Source organism: Lonchura striata, chromosome 20 (assembly GCF_050655825.1).
Source record: "Lonchura striata isolate lonStrDom1 chromosome 20, ASM5065582v1, whole genome shotgun sequence".
Classification (NCBI taxonomy): Eukaryota; Metazoa; Chordata; class Aves; order Passeriformes; family Estrildidae; genus Lonchura; species Lonchura striata.
In genome coordinates, this window is record NC_140722.1 from 8279587 (window position 1) to 8306165 (window position 26579).

General features: G+C 56.5%; 1 protein-coding gene across 1 annotated transcript in view; it reads left to right on the top strand.

Annotated features, from left to right (window-relative positions):
• Positions 1 to 22956, top strand: part of NOL4L (nucleolar protein 4 like) — a 59590-nt gene extending 36634 nt beyond the window's left edge. Inside the window, exons 5-11 of the mRNA XM_021527390.4 lie at positions 6188 to 6329; positions 17598 to 17869; positions 18276 to 18461; positions 18541 to 18732; positions 18820 to 18942; positions 19210 to 19411; positions 22220 to 22956. Of these exons, the coding sequence (XP_021383065.1) occupies positions 6188 to 6329; positions 17598 to 17869; positions 18276 to 18461; positions 18541 to 18732; positions 18820 to 18942; positions 19210 to 19411; positions 22220 to 22419 (1317 nt within the window). The 3' untranslated portion in view covers positions 22420 to 22956. The remainder of the gene's footprint in view (positions 1 to 6187; positions 6330 to 17597; positions 17870 to 18275; positions 18462 to 18540; positions 18733 to 18819; positions 18943 to 19209; positions 19412 to 22219) is intronic.
• The last annotated feature ends 3623 nt before the right edge of the window (positions 22957 to 26579 follow it).

The following is a 26579-nucleotide window of genomic DNA, read 5'->3' on the forward strand; positions in this document are numbered from 1 at the left end:
CCTCCGCCTCCCCGGCCCCCCCCCCGGGAGCCGGGAGTGACGCGCTCCGCAGCGCCGGCCCCTCTCCCCGGGCAGCAGCTGGCTGTCAGCCTCTCCGGAGCGCCGCCAGCCCGGGCCCCCTCCCTCCGTCCCTCCGTCCCTCCGCCCCGCGCTCCCCGCCGCGCCGCCGGGCTGGCGCAGGCCGGCAGGCCCCGGGCTCCGCTCCAGGTAGGCGCCCGCCCGCGGGGGGCTCCGGTACCGGCCCCGGGGCGGCGGGCGGGGGGAGATGCGCGGGGGCTCCACGCGGCCGCGGCGCTGCGGGGCTGGGGAGAAGGGGGGGGCCACCGGCGGGCGGGGCGGGGCGGGGCGGGGGGGGCGGTGGCCGCGGGGCCCGGCCCCAACTCCGGGGGGAGCGGCCGCCCCGCGGCCCCGGGAAGTTGCGGGTCGCCCGCCCGGCTGCCCGGCGGCGGGGGGGGGAGGGCGGCGCGTCCTTCCCCGCGCCCGGCGCGGCTCCCCCGCGCCCGGAAGAGCACAAAAGCGCCGAAGAAAGTGGGAGGAGGCGTCGGCGGGAGCGCTCCGTCCCCGGCCATCCCCGGGCACCGGCCCCAGCCATCCCCGGGCACCGGCCCCGCGCCGCCATCACCACCAACCCCGACCCCGGGAGGGGATTGTGCTGGAAATAGCCGCCTCCCTGGAGGTAAAGCCCTACTTACGTGTCAATCCTCGCCGCACGCTGAGCTCCGCACACGCGCGGGCAGGGCTCCATCGTGGGTGTATCTATTTACCTGCGGGCGGGGGTAGGACGGGGACTCTCGCCCGGCGCCTCGCACCTCGCTGTTGCGGGGACACACGCGTGGGAACCGCGTCCTACCGGGGTCCCGTGGCCGTCGGGGAGGGTGGGGACAGGGGCACCCCCGGCCGCTCAGCCCACAGCGCTGCTCCTCTTGGCCACCGCCTCCAAAACCGGGTCCGTCCCCCCCCGACACTCGCTTCCCGGTGCTGGAGGAAGAGCAAAGTGCCCTTTCACACCGCGCGGTATCAGTCACCGTCCCCACCTCGCACGGAAAAGCAAACGCCTGTGGGCAAGTTCAGGTGCGGGGGAGGCAGGTGCGGGGCTCCAGGGTGGTGGTGGGAGCCGTGCAGCCCGGTCCCCCCTGCCCCGCGTTCAGCACCTCCCCGCTGAACAGCAGGAACGGGGCAGCGGCTCCGGGAAGGGGTGCGGGGCCGCCCCCCGCCCTGGCAGCTCCCCGCGCCTCGGGGCTGTGGGAATGCTCGGGGGGTTCCCAGAAGAGCTCTTAGGGAAGGGGGAGGGGGCGAAGGGATGAGCTTCCCTTCCTCTTCCATTTGCCGTTTGCCGTTAAAATTAACTGTTTTGCCCATTTTCGGGAACTAAGAAATTACTCGGGTTTTGCCGGGTCCCGTAGAAATCAGCAGCAATCGCGGTAAATAAGGACGTAAGTGACCTGACAAAGAGCGCCGGGGATGTTCTCTTTGGTGTGGGAATCGTACACACGAGTAGGCAGCGCAGTCACAGCTCACCGCCGCCACAGCTCGCGTACACCCGTGTGCTTCTCGGGTCTTTGAAGCGATGTCCACCACAGCATTTGTGGCTGCAGTACCAATCTTTGACCCGGAGTGTTTTATCTTCCATTAGTAAGCCTTTCTCTGCGCGGAACTGGTTAAGTTAGGGTCAAATCTGGTTCAATACCTTCTTGGCATGCTCAGAGGGCTGGGTTTAAACAGTGGCTGAGACGGAGATGAGGCTGCCTTCCTGAGAGCTCGTCCCTGCTCGCCGCTGCCGGGGGTCAGGCGCAGGGAGCTCTGCCCTGGCCAGGTTTGGCAGGTCTGGGGGCTGCCTGTGCCGGGCAGGTCGTGCACGGCACCGGCGTGGCAGTGGAGCAGCTCTGGGGGCTGGCAGTCACGCGTTGCCTTTTGTTGATTCTAAAAACACGGCTGGTTCTGGTGGGAAGCTGAGCGTGGCTCTGTGCCTGGGAGGTTGCACGGCACACAGCCTCGGTTCCTGCTCCGCGGAAGGAAATCCCATCGGGATAGTAGGCTGTGGCGTGAAAGGACATGCTTTAAAATAAAAGGACTTAAAGAGAGAAAATAAACCGTCCTGAGACTCGGAGCTTGGAATATTAAACATGAGGCACAGCATGTAAATGACTGGAGAGAGATTGGAAGGCAGTCCCCGAGAAACTGAGCCTGGCTGTAAAATAAGCAGGTTACCGATAGTCTTGCATATATTTACGAGGTTATAAGAGTAGCTTCTTCTCCCCCTGCCCTGCTCCAGCCCTTGCTGTGGGAGGTTGTTCTCCAGGAGGAAGAGCTTCGGTGAAGAAACATTGTATAGCAATTACAGCCTTGCAGTCTGGGGGGCTTGATTAGGTTCCTGGACCTGCCAGCGACTCTCTGTGTTCTTGGACCAGCTAAGGTGGCTGTCAGTACCCGGGATCTCCAGCTTTATAATACAAGGAGTAGTTTTCTAACTTGCAGCGAAGTTGGGAAGCTTAGCGGACACTTGCAGGCACAGTGCTTGAAGATCGTGAATGGAAAGTGGGACAGAAATGTGGAGTGTGAGCCCTGCACATGTGAGTGTCTGCTTCTGCTGCGTAGAAAATATTGGCTGTGAATGTCTGTAGAGCAGCTGTGAATGTTGGACTGTAGATAAGGAGAGAAGCAAGGATTTTGTTTTCCAAACCCTGAGTGGTGCTGGGAGCCCTGCTCCGATGTTTGGGTGTGCCCTGTGCGTGCAGCAGCAGGATCTGACTTCCCCTTGCAGAGAGGAGCTCTGCTGCCTGACCCTTGATCGCTCAGTCCCTTGAACATTGGAAACAAAGCGATGGGACTTTACTGCGGGGTGAGGAGATCTCTCTGGAGAGCTGGGAAAGGCAGGAAGGACGAGGGCGGCAGCCGCAGTGCTGGGGTTCAGGGTTTGGCTCTGGTCTTGGTGTGCCACTGGCACTTCCATCTGTGCCACGAGTGGTGTGGAACTGGGGAAAAGGCAGCAGGTCCTGAGACAGGCACTGGTAATGGATTGCATTCTGTTTTCTAATGAAAGTTTCATTTGAAGTTTGTTTACAGGAAAGAAGAAATTAGCAGAGGGAATTCTCCTGAGAACCCAGAGAGGAAAAAGAATGAGCTGCCTGACTTGCAAGCCAAAAGAGGGTGGAAGGGTAGATTACATTTACCGTATTGCTCCGAGTCGTGGCTGTTGCTGCTGTTGAGAAACGCTTCCTTGTTTGGCTGGATGGGAAGCCCACTGCAAGGCTCAGCCTTCAGCCAGGTTACTGGCATCCAGGGAGATTCAGAGCTCCCACCTAGCCAGAAATTTTGGTTCTGCTCTGGTGTCCTGTGCTTTGAGGCTGGATTTGTTCTGTGCTGTGCTGCTGTCTCTCTGCTCCTGGCTGTGGCTGGGCAGCCACTGCTCTGGATGCTGCTGCTGGGGCCTCCTGTCCCTGGGATTGTCCCTGGTATGAGGAGGCAGTGCCAGCAGTTCATGGGCAGCACTTGGAGGTCACAGTGTTCAGCCTTTGGTCTCCGAGGGGTGTGCTGAGACAGGAGTTTGCTGGTGGCCTCTGGTGTCCCTACAAACAGTGAGGAATGCAGCCAAGGGCTAGTGCAGGATGCCAGAGCGGGAGTGATGGGGATGGCCAGAGCCACTCTTGAGGCTGGGGCTTTTCTCTTTCTTTAGTAAAGAGGCACAAAGGTGTGAGGAGTTCCTGGAGCACTGTGGTGTGGGCAGAGCCGGGTGGCTGCCCAGACTCAGCAGGCAGTGGATGCTCTCTCCACACTTCCCACTGCCAGGAGGGGTTCTCCTGCTGCCACCTGCACGTTTGGCTTTGCATTCTGTTGGGGTGGGCTGTGCAGTGGGAGCTGCGAGATGCTGGGAAGTTCATCCTGTTGGCATTTTGGCCACAGATAATAGTGTTGGAAAGCAGAAAGCTCTGGCTGGAAAGCAGGGGGTGACTTTCTGCTGGTGGCTGAATCCTGGACTGGTGAATGTGTGACAGCCTTGTTTAACTTGAGTAATTTATAGCTTATCAGTTTCTAGTTTGATAGCCAGAGTATTTCTAATAATAGGCAAATGTTATTGCACCTCAAGAGAATGGTACACATTTATAAAGCACTTTACATCGCATGTGCGTGCGAGGCATCCTTTGTGTCAGTGCTTCTCCCCCATGTGTGAGTGCATGGAGAACATGATGCCTCCTGGGTTGTGGTTTGGGTGCTGAGGCTGGATGTCCTCTGCACCTGAATCTGAACAACCCAAAAACATCATGGGTCGCTCCCCAGGCTCCTCCTCCTCACCGGACAGGTGAGAGACTGTGGGCAGCAGGGACCTTGGCATTTGCATTTGTCTCTTAAGCCTGACAGTAATCTTGAGTAAGCCTTGTGAAGAAGGCCAGATATTAGGGTGGCTGCTTCCCTGCAAATGCTTACAATAAAGAGACTATTTATAGTTTGCAACAGGGAGACCTTTGCAGTTCTGTTCCTGTACGTACAAGATGGAGTTTCTGGAGAGGCAGGATTGCGTTGTGGCTGGTGTGGCAATGGAGCTGTGCTGAGCCAGGGACAATGTGCCTGTCCCTACCTCCTGTTCAGCTCCACCTGGGTACAGGGGGGCTGCTCAGGGACACCTGGTGGGTCTGGGGTTAGGGTGTCCCTGTGGGGGGCATGCACGGGGCTGCTGAGCCCTGTCCATCTGCCCATCAGTCTGTCCCTTGGTGCGTGCAGGGTTTCACAAGCTGTAAATTCCAGGAAACTCCCCGGGAGGCACATGGAGGGAGCGGGCTGGGGCCAGCACGAGCCCTGAGCCAGCAGATGTGTCTGCAGGGACAAGGAGCTGGGAGGAAAAGCACAAACCTGTCTTTAAAGACATTTGTTTGTTCACAATAAAAAACTATCAGCCAGCGGCAGCCAGACAGGGCCGTTTTTATGAGGAGCAGGCGTAGGTTGGAGGGGTGCTGCCAATTACTGCTTACACGGAAAGGGAGCGGGGATTGTATTTTATCTCAGGACCAGGGGGAGGGTAAAAAAAAACAAGAGCAGAGAGGTTTACAAGCCTTTGAAATGTTTCAATCAAAGGAAAGCAGAGTTGAAAGCAGTTCTGGAAACTGGAAACATTTTCGGTGTTCCTCTGCACCCCAGGGCTGTCTGTGCCCCTGGCTTTGGGAGGGGAGCAGGGAGAGGAAGGCAGATAAAGGGATCACCAGAAGGACCGTGTCCATACAGGAACATGTATCTGCTTCCTCCCGAGCTCTGCATTGGGAGAGTTCAGCCTGGGGAGGTCCCACAGCCCCTCCTCTCATTCAGGATCTCAGTGCTGCCTTTATGATGATGGTTTTGAAATCCTGTGGCTGACCTTTCCGGCACTGGAAGCAATCCAAGGGCTGTGTCTCGAAGTACTGTAAAGGTTAGTGAGAAGGGAGAGAGGGAGAGAGAAAATGTCCTTTGAGCTGCAGAAGTGGGAGCGAGGAATGTCATCTATGCCATCGTCAGGGAACAGGCGGCTGGCTGGGGTCCCTGGCCTGACTGGGGTGTCCTTGTCTCACTGGGGACCTCACTCCCCCAGCCCCTTCCCAAGGTGTGTGCTGTCATTTTTGATCAGGAAACAGAGGCAATATCCCTCTGGAGAGGTCTGGAGGAGCCTTCTCTGCAGCATTAGGCAGTGTGGATCTTTGGGGATCCATACCTGTGTTCAGGTATGCCCCAGAAGCAGCTCCTGCTGCTGCCAGTGCTCTGGTGATTCCTTGTGTAGCAGATGATTTGACTTCAGAAAAGTCCAAGTTGTTTTATGGAGCCATTTCTTGCCTGTCCTCAGCTCCCCCACACCGCTGCCTCGCCAGGAGCACGCTGGGGTGGATGGAGATTAAAGGGTAAACTCCAGGGCTCAGCCATCCGCTCCTACAGGATGTGAGCTCTTTCTAATTGTCCTCAATTAGAGACAGTGCCATTGCTCAGGCAAGTCTTCAGGCAGGAAGCAGAGCCCTGGTCCCCGCTGGGGTAGCCACCTCGCCCTGCACAGGGAAAGGCTGCTTGCTGTGGCCTTGGGAAGCCCAAGGGGCCAGCAAGGCTTCTCAGGGCGGGGAACAGCAGCTGCCCACCCAATTGTTTTTAGGAAGGAGCGTGGTGAGGAGATGTTAAAGCCAGAGAAAGGAGAAAAGGAAATAGCTCCATGAGTTAACCCTTTCCTGCTTGCCTCCAGGATGAGACATCGGTGAGCAGCGAGGACTTTGATATGAACGACTCCACATGGATCTCAGCTGACCAGCACCTGAACTCCAGCCTGAGCCCCAGCCAGGACGAGAGCATGCGCAGCCCGCAGAACCTGCACGGCCATGAGGATGGTGAGTCCCCCGCAGCGGGAAGAGCCCCACGCCTCTGCCACAGGATGTTTTTGTGACTGATTAAACATTAACCAGTCCTTTCTGATCAGGTGTCCCACCTGTGGGATGGATTTCATATCAGCTCAGAGCTGGCTTCTAGTCCTTCCAATTTAGCCTCTGGGTTCCTGCTCAGCCAGGGCTCTGTCCAGCTTGTCGCTGATGGTCCTTCTGCCTGGAGCTGTCTCCTAGCTCCTCCAGAAAGTGGTCACTAAATCCCCTTCTAAATGGAGGATTCTGTTCTACATATCCTCTTCCCAGGTGATGAGGAGAGCACTATTAGTTCTGAGCACAGGGAGGATGCCAAGGTTTTGCAGCAGTCACAGGTTTTGTGTTTGGAAAACTGCACCTTTGACAGGTCTTGCATCCCCCAGGCAAGAAATTGTGAATAATCTGCAGCAGCCACAGTGATGTGGTGCAGGGTGAACGTGGGTGTCTCCTCCCTCGGGGCGGGTGGTTGGAAGGGCTGAAAGCAGCACTCGTGGGCTGGGTGGGAAAGAAGAGTTTTGTGAAGAGCGGTGGTGTGTTGCGTCTGTGAAACATGCAAACTTAAAATACAAGAGCAAGTAAATAAGTGCTAGAAGTACGAGTTCAAGTCAGAGTTCATCGCTGTGATGCTTGGGAGGATTCAGTGGTTGGGCTGTTACTGGCTTTTGCTCAAGAGGTTGAATCCCTCATTGTCCCAGCCTGGCTGCTGCTGGGAGTGCAGGGAGGAGCAGAGGAATCTGAGGAGCAACTGGGTTGGTCCTGCTTTAAGAAAGGGGACTGGAAAACCACCCCTAAAGGAAGAAAAGGCTTTTGTGCTAGCAGGTCTCCCTGGGGTGGCTTTTAGCTGGTGGTGTGGCCAGTGGCAGGGATGGTAGAGACCGAAGGGGCAACAGGGACGCTGCTCTCTTCAGTCCCAGCGACAGCAAGGCTACTGCTTTCTTCAGTCTGGTGAGTTGTAGCATTTCCATTGCAAATCTGCAGTTTTTGGGAAAGTGCTGGTTTTCCCTAGCCAGCCCCAGCCCCGGAGCCAGGCAGCCTTGGTGAGGATGTGAAACCTGACTGCACAGCACTGCATCCTGGTAGTGGGACGGGCACTTCTGCTTGCCCAGGGCCCCAGGGGCCTGTGTCTTGGCAGGAGGAAGAATGTTTTGGTGGTGACACAGTTGCTCCCATGGAAGCTTTTGGCTCTTCAGGGCTAGGCTGCAGCCTCTACCCCAAGAAGCCCTGCCTCTCATCCCTGCAACCTGACTGGGTCTCTCTGTACCCCCTGAACTCTGCCATTCTCCCATTGGGACATTTCAGGCTTGTGACTTAGCGCTCACCACTGAATTCCCAAGTCTCATTTCCAGTCTAGAATGACACAGTTTTGATCCCTTTGCTGAACACTATTATTCAACGGGACAGTAATTTAATAGGGGACTCAGGTATTTAGGCAAATCAAGATGTTCTCACTAAATCTAAATCCTCTCTCTCTGCGCCCTCTTAGGAATTGCTTCCAATTTTTCATGCCCTGTGGTTTTCCTTCAGAAGCAGGTGTCCTCTTTGGGGCTCTTCTTGGCTCCTTTAATTTCTTTTGTAAGGTTAAGTGATGAGAAATAAACCAGAAATAGTCCCATAGGAATGCAAGTGTCCCTGGTGTCAGCATCAGCTGAACTGGGTAGACTTTGGTGGATCAGAAGTGATGGTGTCAAAAAAATAAGCAAGCCAAGCCCAGGGTGACAAATGAGACCCATGCAAAAAAAAACAGGAATTGCAATTTTCACCAGGCTGTCACACTTCAGAAGCATTTTGTGGACTGAGGTTTTGTGCCTGTGGGAATGTCCATGATCTGTATTAGAGTTCTAAATACAGACTGATGCTGCCTCTTGTCAGTCCCTCTGCCAAACCAGTGCTCCCACTAGGAATGGAGCACACACAAGAGCGGGAAGGGAAGGACAGTGGAGTAACCCAGGAGGGCTGTGGGTGGTTAAGGGAAAAGAGCACGGAGCAGAGGAGCATGTTGTGAGAGGAAAAGCAGATTACTGCTGTGGGGAAAGGAATGTGCACAATCAAAGTCTCCACCACGCTTCAGTTTCCTTTTCTCTCAACCTATGAAAGCTCTTTTTTTTTTTTGGAAACAAATGTGTTTTCCGGGTTCACACAAGCTTGCTAAAGCTGTGAAAAAAATGTGAGTAATCAGCCCACATAAGCTGTGGAGCCTTCTTGGAGCCCAGTTGGCCAAGCTGCTGGCACAGTGTGCCTGCACTGGGGCAGCCCCAGTATTCCCAAGCTCGAGGTTTGCCCACATCTCCTGTGTCCAGTTGTCCCCTGTTCCCCGCAGGAGTCCTGTGGAGTTCCAACCAGTGCTAAAGTGAGCCACACACATCCCCTGCAGCCAGGCTAGGCTCAGCTCTGGGCATCCTAGAGCTGCAGAGGGATCTGGTTGCACACCACATCCTTCAGTTGGAAGCTTGTTCAGGACTGGATACTTTCCACCTTCAGGAAAACCTTTTGAGTTACTAAATTGGTCCTGCCTGCTGCTGTTTGATGGGTGCAATGCTTGGAGTGTGTCTTCAGTGAAAGGCTTGCTAAAGTATAAAGTTTTAATGAAGAGTTGCCTAGTAGGAGAGCAGTATCGTCTGACACGCTTGTTAAAAAAGTCTTGTTTAAAGGACCAAAGCACCAGCTCCATGTCTTTTCAAGGCCTGGGAGTGGCAAGTGTTCTTCTGTGGCATGGAGTAGTGATGTTTGAAATCCAGAGAGGCAGGAGAGCAGGGAATTGTTGTCCCATGCTTTGATAAACAGGTACCTGCTAAATCATTGGAGGCCTAAAAAGCAGCTGGGACAAAAGCCAACACCTTCATTGTCCTGGGTGCCCAGAAACCTTGGCCCAGTACAGCCATGCTACAGCTGGTGTCAGCCCTGGAACTGCAGGGAGAGCAAAATACATCAAAAGACGTGGGTGGGTCATGGACAGAGCAGGCACTGTCAGGAGAGCCAGGGTCCCTACTGGGTCAGTGGGCACACGGTGGGACTTAGGACACACCGGCCAGCCCTGAGCAGCAGCACTGAACACACACGCTCGCTCCTTCCATTTTCCTTTGTTACTCATCCTGCGGGCCCCAGCACGGAAAACATGAAGCTCCCAGCAACATCCCTTCCCAGTCGGATGTTGCTCACAGCGTACGTGCCCGCAGGAAGCCGACGGCTGCCCAAAGCAGCAGCAAGATCAACACAAACTCTGCTGCTGAAGCGGAGCTATTGTGCCGGACATCCTGGAGGGACACATCTGCGGGAGCCAGCACACACCGGGAGCAAAGGGACCTTGGATACTGCGCCATCCTGCTGGCTGAGCCCACCTCCATTCCTGAAGGCATCCCATGCACGAGTGCAGGTCCTAGGCCCTGGCACTGTTCTGCTGTGGCAGTTTGAGCTGGGCTCTGTCCATCTTCAGAGCCTGTCTGCTTCCGCAGGCAAGCACTGCATTACAGACCTCCCAGTTCGATCTGGTGTGAGGGGTTGAGCAGGATATCCACCACAGGGGTGCTGGGTGCTCCACCCCAGGCCTGCTGTGACTTTCTGGTGAGTGCAATGCCCTTGAAAGTAAAGCAGGAGTCAGACCCCAAACTTCAGTGTGTGACATGGAAAAGTGCTTGAACTCATACAGAAGAGCCTCTGTCTTGCCCACTAACAGGATCCACCTTGCCTTGTCCCTGTGTATCCTGCTGTACATCTTGCTCTACTGCCCAGGAGCAGTGCTCAGCCGACAGGCAGGGCTTGCTGCTCCCTAGCCTCTTTTGAAGAGCAGGGAAAACTCCTGGGTGTATGTTGTGCTACTCTGTGTGGGGAACATGGGGTTGCTTCATGGCACCATGTTGGACTGATCCCCTTCTGCTGACATTCCCACCACGTGCCATCCTCGCTTGACTGGCAGCATCCCTGCTGAGTCTGTTCTGCCCGGAGCAGCAGTGGCTAATCCAGACCTTGGAGAAAGGACTTCCTTAACCTACTTAACTGTGAAGGCACACACTTCTTGGAGGCATTCCTTGAGGCAGCTGGCTGGGAAGGCTTCTGGGTGTTGGGGACATTCCTCAGGAGTGCTACAAGGAGGGACCTCAAGGACGTGTAGACAAGCATTATTTCCAGATTCGGTTCCAAGGGCTGGTAGGGTGTGTCACTCCTCTGGACAACTTGCCTTGGGATATCAGGGATGGCATAGAGCTGTCCCCCAGCACTCTGCTGGTATGGCACATGTCCCACAGCTCTGGGTCACACTGCTGGCACTTGATGAGATGCCCACGATGTACTGCACATCACCAGCTCCCCTGAACCACCAGTCTAGCAAAGCTTTTTGGGGAGGAGCAGCCTCTTGCCCACTGCTGACCAGAAGCCAGGCTCCATTCCCACGTGATGTCTCACTCCACAGCTGCACTTCGGACAGCTGGCACCTGACCATGGGGCAGTGGTGCCCACCTCACTGCCCTCACAGGGTCACTGCTGCAGCATTGGGTGTCACACAGCTCCCAGGGCTTTCCTCAGCCAGCCTAGCCCTGCTCCACATGAATACAAATACCCTTTGTAAAGCACAGGGTAGAGCCCAGCAGACCATGGGCAGCTGTTGGCTGGCTAGTGCAGGAGGTGGCCTGTGGGCCCCAAGACACTTGCTTAGCCCAGGATGCAAAATCCTTTCCAGGGCTTCTTTCGCCAGTGTTGAATTTTGGCCCCCTAAAGCCTCAGCTTAAACAAGTCTAGGATCAGCTGCCAGGCCTTACTACAGCTAGACACAATCTTATCTCATTTTCATTAAGGATAAATTTCCTCTTTCTCCAGGGTGTCCCCCTGCCACGCTGGCTCCACAGCAGGAGTCAACAAACGTGCTCACCTGAGCAGTCTGGGCTGGTGACTCCATTCCCGTCACCTCTTCCAGGGGCAACATCTGCTCCTCCCAAGCAAAGGCCCTGGCCCATGATAAACACCCTCCTTTTGGTGTCCTTTGAAAGTTGTCCTTCCCTGCTGCCAGGCTGGGGAGTGCAGCAGGGATGCTGTGAGACTGTGGTGGTGTTCCCAGCCTGGTACACTGAGCTTGGCTCCAGCTCTCTCATGGCTGGTGCAGGCACTGCCGAGTCAGTCAGTTCATCCTGCTGGTGCACAGAGCAGGATTTTGAGGCTCCCTTCCTTAATCTGGAGCAGAAAGGATCACCAGGCTATGGGCAGCCAGCACCACTTGTGCCCCTCCCTTCCTCCCCAAATTGAGTGCCCCCAACCAGAGGGGTGAGTGCAGAGAGCAGGGTGAGCCCCACAGTGCTAGAGGACAGTCCCTCAAGGACTGGGGGTGCACAGCATGGTCTCTCTGGTGGTAGATCTGTGTTGGAGGCACCAGCTTGGCATGAATCTGGCCCAGACCCACCAAACTCGTTTGTTTGGCGTGGGGAGAGGCAGTGCCCAGGCAGCATGGGGCCAGGGCATGTCCCCTCCCTGCAGCAGGATCCGGGTGGCTGCCAGCAGCAGTGGCACAAGGAAAGGCTTGGTCTGTGCCACCTCCTTCTTCAGTGTGAGCAAGGGCCAGCTCCTTGCTCAAGCATTCCTTGAGCTGCAAGGTGGCTGGAGGACCAGCAGTGGGAGGGAAGGAACAGTGTTTGGGAGGAGAAGGGAAAACCGAGGGACAGAGAGTGTTTGTGACAAGGCAGCTCTGTGCAGCGGGAACTGACGAGCTTTGGTGCATGGGAAAACGTCCAGCACGGGGCTGGCGCGGTGAGATCCCAGTGCCGGAGGGAGCTGCTCCCTGGGGCTGGGCAGTGGAGCCGGGGGGAGACGGCACTGGGGGGCACCTTTCATGGCAGGGGACAGGGAGGCGGCCGCACAGCGCTGCCTTGTCCGGCCAAGCTCTCCCTGCAGACGTGCATTGTGTCCGGCCCTGCCAGATGTCTGGCTCGTCAAGGGCTCTGGTCGAGGCAGGGACCCAGGGAGGGAGTGTGCAGGGTGGACACTTTGTCTGGGACATAACGAGGTTTGCCTTAGCGAAGGAAGACAGGAAATAAAGCGTCTTAACTGGAACCTGGCCAGCCCCAGTGCACTGCAGCCCTCAGCCACGTTGCTTTTTTCCTTCTTATGCATCTTGGAGGCAAATGCTGGGCAGGACCTGGAGAAAATGGGCTCCGTGCTCTGACTGTGTGAGCAGTGCAGGGCCAGGACCTCTGCTGCCACTCACCACCCAGTCATGGGTGTAGGATCCCTGCAGTGGTGGTCCCTTGCCCCTAATGAGTGTGGCTCTAACACCCAGCAGTGGCCCCCCCATGGGGCCCCCATTCCCACTCGGTTTCTCTAATTTGTATTAAGTATCCCTTCCTCGAAGGCTTTCCTCCTCCCCTTCTTCTCCCTTCTTGTCTCTTTTGTGAGTGAATAATTTATGGCACTTTTCATCTTCCTGGCTGTTGTTCCAGGCGGGCGGCGGTGGGATGCTCTATGCCCTCCTGATGGCCACTCCCAGGCTGGGTGTGCAGCTCCATCCTTTTCCGGTGCCATGGCAGGCTGGAAATGGGACAGACCCACCCGTGAGCCACAGGAAGACTCAGGTGTGGCAGAACCACTGCCATCACCCATGCAGCCATAGCAGGCAGGGCAATGGCTGGTGGATCCATGATGGCCCATGGGGCCCCCAAGGGTCACTGGTGGGACCTGGCATGGCTGTGACACCCACAACCGCCCAGGCAGGTGGGCAGCAGCTGAGGGAGGGCTGCCCCAAGGCCAGCCAGGGGTCCCATGGCAGCGGGATGTGGGCAGAGCCGGGTGGACCCTGGCCCACTGCACGGTGCGGGGCTGCGGCGAGGTTTCCGTGGGCCGCTGGCTCTTACATAAGCTCATTGTTTCCTGAGTCAAAAGAGGTTTTGTCTCCGCTCTGGAGATGTGACAGGAGGAGGAACAATTTGCCCCATTCATCTTTAACTCTGCTCTGGAGAGTGGTGTGGTGCCCTGTGCCGGCAGAGACGTTAAACCCAAACCACTTCCCCACCATAAAATCTCCCGGGGAGCAGGTGTTGGAAATCGCCCCTTCCCCTCCTGATCTCCTCAAATCCAGCGCCACAGAAATCAAGGATAATCCAGCAGCCTCTTCAAAATGAAAACGCTGAGCCCTGATTAATTCATTTAATAAGTGACTGATCCCCTCCTCCCCCAGCACCGCGGCCCAAGGAGCCATTTTGCTTCTTGCTCTCCCGGGCTGATGCTGGGGAGATGCCGGGGCTGCAGCAGAGGCACCAGGCTGCTCCCCCACAGCCACCTCACCAGCCTCACCACGTGTCTTGTCATGGTCTGGCCTCTGCAGAGGGGCCAAAGAGGGCAGCACTCCATGGAGCTCAGGACCAGCTGCCTCTGCTGGGCTCTTCAGCCTCACCTCTCCTGCACAGTGCCAGGGGCTGCTCCAGCTCCATGCAGCCCATGGAGCCCCAGCTCGAGGGGATTAAACAGGAGAACGAAATAGTCCCGTTTTCCAACCGAAAGATCAAACCGGTTAGAAGTGACATTGTTTTTGCAGTTCCATCTGCTTCAATTAGGGCACGGGGGTGGAGCAGGGGGGCTCCCAATTATCCTCATTAGAGGGGCTCCTCGTGCAGCCAAGCTCCAGCCGCGAGCAGGGAGCTCACCAGGCTCGTGCTGGTTGATAATGAATATATTCATGGCTGCGCAGCCTGGCCTTGCTCGCCTGCTGCTGCTGGAGCCCTGCTCCTGACATGTGCTTTGGGCACTGCTGGGAGATGCGGAAAACCTTTCCAAGCTCCGGAGCTTGGCGGGTTTTGCTGAAATGGAGTGTGGTCAACACAGCCCCACCACTGCTCAGAGTCCTGACACAGCTGCCAAAGCAACGCAGGAGCCTAAATCTGGTCCCAGCACCCAAGGTGGGAATGTTCCTGCTCCCTCTCCCCCAGGTCCCACTCCCCAGCTCTTCTCAGGAATGACTGTGGGCTGGAGATACCCCAGTGAAGCTGCCCAGGGAGCAGCCCCATCCCCATCCCTGGCCAATCCATCCCAACAAGGAGACTGCAGCTCCCTCCTGAGCTCATCTGCATTTTCAAGCTGGCTGAGGCCATTCCCACTTGGACCCAAGGACTCACCAGTTTGAATTTGTGGCCATTTCTTTGCTCGCAATAGTGAGATTAACCTACCACTTTGTGTGTGGAGTTCTGGGAGAGCATAACATGTAAAAATATGTGAGTAAGAAAACAACTGTAGCTCATGGGTTTAAAAACCTCATTATTTACGTACATCCATCCTTGTATAAATTAAATTGTTCTTTTAGTAGGTGCTGACTACTGATATTAGATTCCCATTTAATTTTCTTATCCCACCTAGCAGGTTCCTAGAGGCATCTTCCTCTTTGTTTGCAATATCTTTTGCCTGTAGCAAACCCAAGGTTCATAAATGCAGCAGCATCGAGTGGAAACCTGACGTGCAGCTGCTGCTGTGTGTGTTTTGTGTGACACAAAAGAAAACCTGAGACGTGGAGGAATCGGGGCGGTCCAGGTGTCACCCCCAGGATCCTCTCTGGTGTCAGCAGCCAGTGCAGGACTGCCTGCAGGAATGGGGGGCCCGGAGTTGGAGGCTGTGAGGAGGCTGGAGGTGCTTGGGCAAGGGCAGAGTGAGATGCCCAGAGGGAGTGGGGGTAGTTAAGGCAGATTGGGGATGTCTGGGGATGCTCATACAGGTTGAGGATGCTTTCATCCCTGCAGGGGTGCCCAGAGGAGGTTGGGGATGCCCAGGACAGGTTTGGGGATGTGCAGATCAGGTTGGGGATGTTCAGGGCACCTGCACATTCTTCTCTCAGGTAACACCTCTCTTGGTGCCCTTGCCTGGCAGGGATTTTGTGCCATGGTGGGCCCCAGCCCTGCTGGCGCAGGCAGCCATGCCAGGGGAGCTGAGGGAGGAGGTCCCCACCATCATCCTGGCCACGGTGCCGATTGGCCCAGCGCTGTTGCTGTGGCTGTGCCCAGGCCGATGGCAGGGCCTGGCCTACAGCTCGTGCCTCCCTGCATGGGAATAATTCTCCTTAATCCTTCTGAGAGGCATCGCTGGATGAGACTGGAGCCTCCCTCTGGGAGCCCCATCTCCCCTGGCGCAGAGAGGAGTGCTGGGGGAGGGACAGCCGCCATCCTGGGCCGGGAGGCCTCTGTGCCCCCGGCCACCTGCCCGCTCCTGCTGGGGCCACAGCCAAGCCAGCATTGCTCCTTCACCTGTGCTGAGGGACAGCAAAATCCTGGGGTACTCAGCACCAGACCAGTGCCTGGGCCAGGAGGGGTGTGGGGGCAGGAGGTGGCAATGCCCCCAACATCCTGCCCCTCCAGATGCAGCAGGAACATGTGGATGTGCTCTGGGATGCAGCCACCCACTGCAGCCCCACCATTGCAAACACTGGGACAGGAGAGCTCATTTTGGATAGGTGGCTGGGAGGGTGCCCCTGGAAAAGTGCTGGCTGGAGCCCTGCACTCCCTGGCACAGAGAACTGGCACCGAGGGCTTTTGCCAGGACCCAGCCCCGTGGTGGGGCGGGTGACGCCTGCCACCGGCCTGGAGCACCCGGCACATAAACACCACCCCGGGATTAGGTCAGCTCTGGTCATCGCTCAGACGAATAAGTGGATCAGCACAAGGGAAAGGAGGGGGAGGGAGCTCTGCTGAGCAGGGAACTCCAGTAGGGACCTTTTAATTTAGGGGCTCATGGGGCCAGGAGCCGCCTTGGCGTAGGCGCTAGGCTGGGCAGCGAGCACTGGCGCCCGTGGCGGGGTGACTGGGGACACGCGGCCGCAGTCCCGGCCGGCCCCGCGGTCAGCTGGGATGCCCGAGTGTCCTCAAGTGTGTTTATTTTAAGGGATACAAAGTCCTGGGCCACCGCAGGGTCACCGCAGCACTCGCCCAGCCTCGCAGGAAAGTTTCCCACAGGTGCTGGCAGGGGGAGGAGGAGGAGGAGGAGGGTGGGTGGCAGCAGCTGGGCACCGTCCCGCCGCCCTGCGCCTGCACACCTTTGGACCTGGCGCTCGTGGGCCAGGAGCCATCGGCGCGGGGCTGCGGCCACCCCACAGCCCCGGCCCATTGTCCCACGGTGGCCGGGCCGGGCGCGGGGACGGCCATCTGCTCCTCGCTGCCGACAGCTTCTTTGTTCACCGCCCGGCGCACGCTGGCGCAGGAAGCGGCTCCCACGTGCTTCGCCCTTTCCCTCTCGCGGAGGCACCTAATGAAATAAAGGATTTACTGCGGCGAGGGGGAGGGAAGGGAACAGGCTGAGCAGTTTGAAATGTCGTGCCTGGCCCCAGGGCTGGGCTCCCTGGCCAGGTGCAGGCAGGGTGGGTGTAGGCAGTGCTGGGCTCTCTGCCACTGCTGGGTTGTTCTTCGGGAGCCGCCGTGGTGGGAGCAGGCACAGGCAGGGGGATGGTGCCAGGGCCTGGGGTGTGAATGCAGCCAAGATCTGTGCACTGGGTGTGCATGGCACCGCCATGGTCAGGGCCCTGACCTGTTTGTGTGGTGGGGAATAGGTCTTGTATGTGCTGTGGTGATAGCTCTAGGGCATGTGAAAACAGGAGTGTCCATGTAGTGTATAGGTCACTTGGGCTTTGATTGAGACAGGAAGGACATCGTGCAGCCCCTGTCCCCTCCCTGCAGCTGCATGCCAAGGAGGAACCTTGCTGGGTGGTGCCAGCTGTGAGCAGAGCTCCTAATGCTATTTCCAGACACCGTGGATTCAGGGTTTTCCACCCCAAGTGAGCCTGTCCTTGTGTGTCATCCCCATGACCCAGCACTCTGCAGAACTGCATGTCCCTTAACCAGCAGTGCTAGAACTTGTCACTTCCCACTGCACCCAGCCCCAAACTGGGCCAGGAGGATGGCAGGAGACCTGGCACGGAGAGGCAGTGCCCCTTTCTCCTCCCTGCAATGCAAACAGAAACTGAAAAGGACCAAATTCCAAAGTTCTTATTCAAGCCCAGGCACCATGGCCAAGGGCAGAGGCGTGGGGACTGTCACCTGCAGAGGGATGGGTGGCTCAGGCGTGGGGCACAGCAGCACCTGGTGTGCTTTGAGGATGGGGGAGTGGATCCCTGTGACCATGGTCTTGCAGGCATGGACACCAGCACCTGTACTTCCATCTGCTGCATCCCAGGGCCCAAAGTGCAGCAGTGCCAGTCTGGCTCCCAGTGACAACTCAGCTACCAAGTGAGCCCAGAGCAGCTTCGGGAAGGTGGTCATAGGGTGCCAAGGGGGTGACAAACATCCTTCCTTGCAGATGACTCCTCATCAGAGAGCTGCAGCGGGAATGGCTCCTCCACCCTGAACCCCTCCACCTCCAGCAGCACGCAGGGCGACAGCGCCTTCCCCGAAATGAACGGCAATGGCACCACAGCCCCCATGGACTTCACGGCCTCCGCTGACGACCAGCCCATCAACCTCTGCGACAAGCTCACGCCTGCCCACATCACCCCTTCCTACCAGTCTGACAGCTGCAGTGCCGACGGGCTGCGCAGCAGGGTCAAGTACGGGGTGAAGACCACAGCAGAGGTACGGCTTGGGGTGCCCTGGGAGAGCCATGCCCCACACCCCAGCTGCCTCAGAGCTGGGCACTGCAGTGGGCTCACCTCGCCCCTGACCAGCTGTGCCACAGCCACCATGTGACAGGAGCTCGTTCATGCTGGCTCAGGCAGTGTTTCCCACAGGATCAGGCAGAGCCGTGGCCCCAGCAGCCAGAGCTGTCATTGGGCCACCAGGTTATCACAGGCTTGCTGAGGTCACCGTGCTCCCCCTGCCCAAAGCAGGCAGGAGGTGGCACGCAGGGGAGCTTGGCCATGGGTTCATCTCCCTGGGTTGCAGGGGGACCTTCAGGAGAGGGGACAGACATGGCGAGACAAGGAGAAAGGGCAGGTGCATGAGGTGAGAGCTGCTGGTGGTAACCCCTGTCTCCTCTCAGTCCCCACCATACAGCTCTGGCAGCTATGACTCCATCAAGACAGAGGTGAGCGGCTGTCCCGAGGACCTGACTGTCGGCAGGGCCCCCACAGCTGATGAAGATGATGATGACCATGACGACCATGAAGACAATGATAAGATCAATGACTCGGAGGGGATGGACCCGGAGAGGCTAAAGGCCTTCAATGTAAGGAGAGCTCCACAGGGAGGGTGAGCCCACCTGCCTTCCATCTCAGGGTTCACACCACCTGTCTTCTCATTTGCAGATGTTCGTGCGCCTTTTTGTGGATGAGAACCTGGACCGGATGGTTCCCATCTCCAAGCAGCCCAAGGAGAAGATCCAGGCCATCATTGAGTCCTGCAGCCGGCAGTTCCCCGAGTTCCAGGAGCGGGCACGCAAGCGCATCCGCACCTACCTCAAGTCCTGCCGTCGCATGAAGAAGAACGGGATGGAGATGGTGAGTGGCCACCCCAGTGCCCTGCCCTTAGTCCCAGTGCCCAGGGCAGCACATCCCTGAGCATCCTCTCTGCTTGTGTCCCTGAAGACCAGGCCCACGCCGCCTCACCTGACCTCAGCCATGGCGGAGAACATCCTGGCCGCCGCCTGCGAGAGTGAAACGCGGAAAGCAGCCAAGAGGATGCGGCTGGAGATCTACCAGACCTCCCAGGTACAGTGCTGGCAGCTGGGGGTGGGCAGGGAACAGAACTGGTAGTGTCCTATGGTGGGGTCAGAAGCCTGAAATTCTGAGGGGCTGCAGAACAGAACCCTGTGGTGTGTCCTGAGACTCGGGCCAATGGGGATGGCAATGCTGGTTTGGATTGGGCACACTGCAGCCACAGGACACCAGGCATCCCTGCACTGTCCATCCTGCTGGCCACAGGCTCAGGAGAGCCAGGCTCCTCGCTGGAGTAGATCTGTGTTTCCCCCTGTGCAGGACGAACCCATCGCTCTAGACAAGCAGCACTCCAGAGACTCCACAGCCATCACCCACTCCTCCTACTCACTGCCAGCTTCATCTTACTCCCAAGACCCAGTCTACATCAATGGAAGCCTGAACTACAGCTACCGTGGCTACGGGTCCCTGGGGGGCAGCCTGCAGCCCCCTGCATCCCTCCAGACGGGCAACCACAGTAATGGTGAGTGGCTGTGCCAGGGGCACAGGGAGCCCACCCTGCCTTCGCCTCTGCCCCAGTGCACCAGGGGCTCCTGGCATCCCCCACGGTGGGATTCAGTTGGTGGCTGGAGGAGAGGCAGGGGCTGTTCCCACAGAGCTCTCCCAGTCCTGGCAGCACCTCTCCCACCGCTGCACAGAACTGCTCCAAAATCCCCTCTTGTCCCTTCTGTCTGGTGGCTCTGCTCACGTCATCAGCAGGTGGTTAATTGTTGAACTGCACTTGGAAGGACGGTTTGGGTGGCACTGGTGGAGGGAAGGAGTGTCACTTAAAAAAAAGGAGAATTCATACCAGATTCTCTGTTAATTATTAACAGGGGCAGGCGCCTATCGCTGCCCCGATCTCGTGCTGGTATGAGCCATTCTGCTCTCAGGGATGGAGACAGGGTGGGGGGCACAGCCATAGCTAAGGAGGGCTCTGAGGGGCTGGGGACTGCCTGGGAACAGTTGAGAAAACAGGACTGATGCTGCAGGGCAGGAAGGTGGAAGGGGTTTGTAGGCAGAGATTGAGATTAGGAGGAAGTGAACAGAGCAGAGTATCCTGGGCCAGAGCAGGGCACACAGAAGGGCCTCAAGGTACCTGGTGACTCGTCCACACCTGGAGAGAGAGGTATGGGATGAGACCAAGTGCTCCTTCTGGCACTGTCCTGCACAGTGGTGGCAGCAGGGGCTGGATCCCTTGCCAGTCCTTGTCCAGGCCTTCTGCAATCCCTGGGTTGCCATTGCCTGTCCTGGTGCACTCTGGGCTCCTGCCCCAGCCCACCCCGACGGGAGCCAGGATTTGGAAGGATGTGATTTCCGGAGGCCTGAGAGATGCCTGTCTGGGATTAACTCTTATCATCCCTTCCTAATGCTTCTTAACCCTGAATAAAGATCCTGTCCCGGCCTCCAGCTGCTGAGACCTAATCCTCACAGCAATGGTTCCTCCCCAGAACAGCACAGGCACCCGGTCCCCACTGCCAGGCACCCTCCTTCGGCTCCATGTGAGACACTGAACATGCAGGAAGGTCCCTGGAAGAGCAAACAGGCCCTGGGTGCAGCACCCAGCAACACCTCACCTTCCTTCTTTCTAGGGGATTTTTAAATCTCTGTTTTGCAGCTGTCTTTTCCCCAAGCTCTTGCCCAGTCCTTCAGAGGGAAGAGCACTCTGCAAGGAGCTGCATCTTCTCCTCCCTCTGAGCAGAGGCCCCGCAGGGCTTTGCTGCCCAGAAGTGTCTTCACCCTCCATCCCCCACCTCAGGCAATTCTTGCTCAAGCCCACATCCCTGCTCCCAGCTCCTTCCCCCTTGGTGAGCTGGGAAAGAAGCTCAGGCACAGTTTACTGCTGCCTTTTCTGCCCAGTGAAATTGCTTTCGCATGAGAGCCTCCTCCTTCTTCTCCTCCTCCTCCTTCTCCTCCTCCTCCCCCACTTTGAAGCTCTGGTTCTCTTGGCATGGAACACTTCTGCTGGTGCTGCTCCTCCCGCAGCTCCAGCATTGCTTTCCTTGAATGCTTTCCATTCCACCCAGGGCAATGAGCTTCCCTCCCTGCCACCATCACCAGTGCCCCCCGCCTGGACTTGGAGGCAGCTGAATTCTCCCATCCTGGTTTGCAAACAGCCACAACACTGAGTCCTTGCTCCGTGTCCCTGGTGTCCCATGGCTGCATCAGGCCACCCAGCAGGGGCACAGCCATCCCAAAGCCTTTCTCCAGAATCACCAACTGCTCCATCCGCCTGCAGCACTTCAGCTCACAGCCCAGGGATAAGTTCAGGGTCTTCTCTCCTTCCCTCCAGGCTGCAGCCTCAGCAGCATCCTCTCCCTGACTACTATCACATCTCTATTACATCTCTTGGCACTTCTCATTTCCAATTGATTGTGTGTTTCTTGCTCTTTGTTTTGCTTCTCTTACTTAATCCAACATGAAATAAGTCCACTCTTTCCCCTGCCTTAACTTTCTGGGGTCACTTGTCAAGATAAACCAGGGAAGCACAGCCCTTGTGGGATATTAATCCCCATATGCAGAGGGAAAACCAGAATCTGGAAGGTGATTTTGATGGTGCAGGTGCCAACAGGAGCTGGCTTGCCTCCCAGCAGACCCTCTCTTCACAGAGCTGTGAGCCAGGCTGCAGGATGGGATTTTTGTCATATTGGCTCTGAGACCTCTTTATAGAATCACAGAATTGTTTGGTTTGGAAGAAGCCTTGAAGTTGACTTCAGTCCAACCCCCTGCCACAGGCAGGGACACTTTCCACTAGAGCAGATTGTTCCAAGCCCTGTCCAACCCAGCCTTGAACATTTCCAGGGATGGGGCAGCCGCAGTTCTGTGGGCAACCTGTGCCAGAAACTCACCGATGTCACAGGGAAGAATTTATTCCCAGTATCCCATCTAAGCCTGCCCTCTGTGAGGTTGAAGCCATTGTCCCTTGTTCTGTCATTCCATGCCCTTGTCCAAAGTTGCTCTCCAGCTCTCTTAGAGCCCCTTTAGGCACTGAAAGGAGCTCTGAGGTCTCCCCAGAGCCTCTCTTCTCCAGGCTGAACGACCCCAATTCCCTCAGCCTGTCTCCCTAGCAGAGGTGCTCGAACCTTTGGAGCACCTCTGCGGGCTCCTCCGGACCTGTGTTCCTGTTGCAGAGGCAGTGAGTGGCTGCTCTGGTGTCTGTGGGAGCGGGAGCTCCTCGCGTTATCTGGGCGCTGTGGGGACCTTCCAAGTGGTGCAGAGGTGTGGAATCACAACAGGATGAGCATGGGAAAGGTTGCTGTGCCTGAGCTTCCCTCTCACTTTTCCTTGGCAGGTCCGACCGATCTCAGCATGAAAGGTGGGGCCTCCAGCACAGCCCCCTCCAACAGCACCAGCCGGGGCATGCAGGCGGCCCAGCTCAGCCCCACGGAGATCAGCGCCGTGCGGCAGCTCATCGCCGGCTACCGGGAGTCGGCGGCGTTCCTGCTGCGCTCTGCAGACGAACTGGAAAACCTCATTTTACAGCAGAACTGACTCCCCGCGTCTGCGTCGCTCCTCGGTCGACAAGACAATTTATACCTGCTAGAAAAAGGCTCCCAGCGGTGTCCTGCTCAGGACCACCATCGTCCTCCCACCACGTGGTGGGCACATGTAGTTTTAGAAGGTGGGATCCAAAAGACCTGTTTTCTTTTACACTCCAAGCACCTGGGACTTCAGGCACAAGGACACGTTTTGGAACCGTACCAACACCCGTGCCTCCGGCCGACCAGAAGCCAACCCTGCAGCTTGGAAGGATGTGGGACTTTGAAGGGCAAAAGGGAGCCTGGGGAGGTTTGGGGCTGCAGATGTATTTAGAATAACCTTTGTGGACCCAAATGTTAGATTCCCATCCCTGGATAATTTCCAAGTCTTAGGTGAGCTGAATCACATATTTATTGAGAAATGGACCCTCCTCTCCCCTTAGTAATTTATTTTTCTGAAAATGGATTCTTTTGAGTTTGTACAGATTGCCAGTTTTTTGTCTGTCTGAAGGAATTTATTCCTGTGAAATAACACATTCCATATCACTACACTACTAATTTCCAGGCAGCTCTGCCTGTTTCTCTGGTTAACCCTTGTCCCACAGGGAGCAAGTTTACCATCCAGCCCTTGACATCGAGGCTGCTCACCCTCCAGTGAGCGTAGGTGGGAGCTGAACAGCAGCGCAAGCGTCCTGCTTAGGCCTTTGTTCTAAGAGGTCCCGTAGCAGCAGTGGGGTCTGAACCTCCCACAGAGACTCGGCAAGCTCAGCAGACCTCCGGCTGGAAGGACATCTCGCACTCATTGAAGTCATTGCAGATAAGAGAAGGAAGGAAGGAGATACCTGAGAAACACTGTATTGCGGTCACCATCCGTACTCTACCTCACACTCCATTGTGGGCTTCTTCCAGGACTGGCGGCGCCGGTCCTGGGGGTCAGTGAGTGTTGCAGACATGGGGATCGTGCCGAGGAGGCTGGAACCTCCGGCTGGGTCCTGCTGCGCCCGGCCGCGCGCTCCGCTCCGTCTGCAGCCAGCCCCGGGAGCACGGGGGATGAACCGCCCGGGTCCCGCGGGGTGTGAGGCAGGGCAGCCCCAGGGCTCACCCTGAGGTGAGCTGGGGTGGTGACAGACGGCTTCTGAGGGAGACACCGGCAGCATTGAGCAGCAGAACTGACAAAGTCCTCTCTGGGGCCCAGGATCCTTCCCCCTCCCTGCTCACAGTCCTGGAACAAGCCCACAGTTCCCAAAGTGTGGAAGAACCGTAGTCCAATGACCATTCTGCCCTGTTTCCACTTCCCCACAACGATGCACTTCGTTTTGCTCAGTGCAATACCTACTGCCAGTGCTGCTAACCCAGGGACCTCGCTCCGGCCAGGGGTGCTGAGCCCAGCCCAGCAATGCAACGTGCTCTGGAGCTGTGCAGAGACCAGCGAGGGTCCCGCTGCTCCCTGTCCCGTGCAGCCCCCCCCCCAGCTGGGCTGAAGTCCACACCATGAGATAGAAATTTGATAAGTGTAAAGCTGTTTTGTAGGTAGAAACTTTCTTGGTTTGGAGCCAGTTTTTATCTTATTTTTGGCCACTCGGAGCCAGCGGCTGGGGGCAGCTGCTCCAGGGGCCAACACTGGTGGCACAGGCTTGAGCAGCTGCTGGTCTGGCCAGGAGCGGACCCCGGCAGTTCCCCTGTATCCTCTGTACCCCATGATGCTCCACACACTGGAAGAAAAGCAAAACTTTACCCTGCTCTTAGTCTCAGAACAGAAAAAGCTTCTGGCTCCTGAGGCCAAGTGTGCCTGGCCCCACAGCAGAAGGGATCAACCGTTGCATTGACTGTTTTCCCCAAACCTTAAACTTTCCGTAGCATTTGGAGAAAAGGGACCCAGCCCCTCGCCACGGGGTGCAGCTGAGGGGTCAGTGCAGAGACGAGGTGGTGGTGGCTCTTAGACCTGACCCGATGCTGGAACCGGGAGCATCGTGGCCACACCCATCCCCTCCTGCCCGCAGCAGCGGAGCATGGGGAGGGGGCCCCGGGGATGCCAGCCCCCAGCCAGGGCTCAGACTTAACGCTTTCCCCAGCACTTCAGAAGCCTGCTTGGTTTGTCCACTGCATCCTCCCATACTTGGAATTTATGTAAATATTTATTTTTGTGTGAATACCATGAAGTAACAAACCTTTGACAAAATCTGTAACTGCAGCCATTTGTGAAAGTCTTACCGTTCAGGCAGGAGAGGCAGAGACAATCGCTGTCCCGGGATTCTCCCTCTCCGTGGTCTCCCACCCGCGCCGGCGCCTCCCTCCTCGGCAGAGGCAGCGGAACCTTTAGCCATAACTTTGCCATCAGTTTGTACTGAAACAGAGGTAACCCGGGGGCACATGGACAGACCACCAACAGCCACAGTTGGGTTAAGTTTCATTTATCCGAGTCATTCCTGATCACCTCTGAACCTGTCTCAGCACATGTGGAAGTTCAGGAGCTCTCACACGTGGTCAAACTGCTGTAGAGGACACCGAGGCCACGTCGCGAAGGAGGGTGCCCAGCACCTGATGTTCATAACCTGCAGCTGAATGGTAGACTCAGATTCCCAAAGCCCTGGTGACAGCCACGTCTGAGACAAGTTGTAAAGCAAACAGGATTGACTCCGAATTTCTGTCAGGGATTTTTTTTTTTCCCCTTCTTTTTTTTTTTCCCTTTTCTTTTTTTTTTTTTTTTTTTTTTTTTCTGGTGAGCCACAGCGTTCTTGTTCCTTTGGCATGAGCTCCACAGACATCTCCATGCTCTGCAGCTGCTCTGTGCTCCAGTGGCTCCCTGTGCTCCAGGACTATTCACAGCCACATTCCTGTGCTCTCACTGGGCAGGACGGGGTCAGGAATTGCTAGTCCAGGTTCTCAAGAAGGAGGAAGAAGCAGGAGCAGAATACACCGGCTTTCTGGATATCTGAGAGGTGGAAGGAGAATGCTGGGTTAGCAAATGGTCTGGATGGTCTTGGGTTCGGTTAAGAAAAGCTGATCACTGGTCAAAACAAAGAGTTTGGTTTTGGTTTTTTTTTTAAATTTTGTTTTATTTCAACACACCCATCCTGCCCTGGATGTGCGGTTCCCATGATGCTGTTTCTCTATGGGAGAGCGTTCCCAGGGTTGTGAGCAGATGTAACTTGTACCTCCCCGATCCCAAGGGCCACTTCCCTCCCGGAGCGGCCATCGGATTTAGTACCAGTTCATGAAAAAAAAAAATGCTGCTTTGAACTCAGAGGGTTAATATACTTTTGATTTGTAATTTTTTGTAAAACTTTTTACAAGGTAGCATAGTATTTCACCAGACACCAACTACAATCCGTCCATGGTCTGATTTTTATATAATTTAGTGGTGCTTTAGAAACTTTTGTTCGGTTGTTTCGGAGCTGCACAGCTCAGTTCTTCGCCTGTATCTACCTAAGACCAATGTGAACCTTTGTATTTTTGCTCCTAATTTTGGACTCAGTGAAAGTGTACTGTTTACATGTACAGAACTCCCGACCCCGTGTGTTCTGCCAGACCTGCTGTTGAAGAGGAAGCTGCCCCTCACCCAGTTCGTCTGCTTAACCCAGCCACAGCCTCACCCACCCACCGCCACGCGCCCGCCCCGAGGGACACCCCACCAAACCCAGACACCCTTTAAGCAATTTTGGGTTTTGCACAAGCTGTTGTATTTTTTTTCCTCCCAGTAATTTTACAGATCGGCTGCAATTCCAATTGGAAGCTGATCTGGAGCTCTGAAGCACCAGATCTGGGCAGTGCTGCTGCCTCCTCATCCTCCTCCTCCTCCTCCTCCTACACGGGCAGGGGGGCGGTGCTGCCCGTAGGGTCCAGCTGATGTAGGGGAGCAGTGGGGGGAGCAGGGGGAAAACACTCCCGAGCAGAATTGGGAATACTTTAGGGAAGGGGGTGAGCTCACCCAAGCCGGCTGCTGGCTTGGGGTGGAGGTGGGAGCGCGGTCCCATGGGAGGCTCCCAGCGAGGCAGAAGAGGCTCTTTGGGAAGCTGGTGCTTTCCCGAGGGCTCAGATAGAAAGCGTATGGCACTTAATCCAGCTTCTAAGGTGACACTTTATTGCTTAATCAATTGATTCATTTGGAAATGATATTTTTGCAGATAGGCACCTATGCAACTTCATGTGGCTCTTAAGCAGATGAGCACTTCC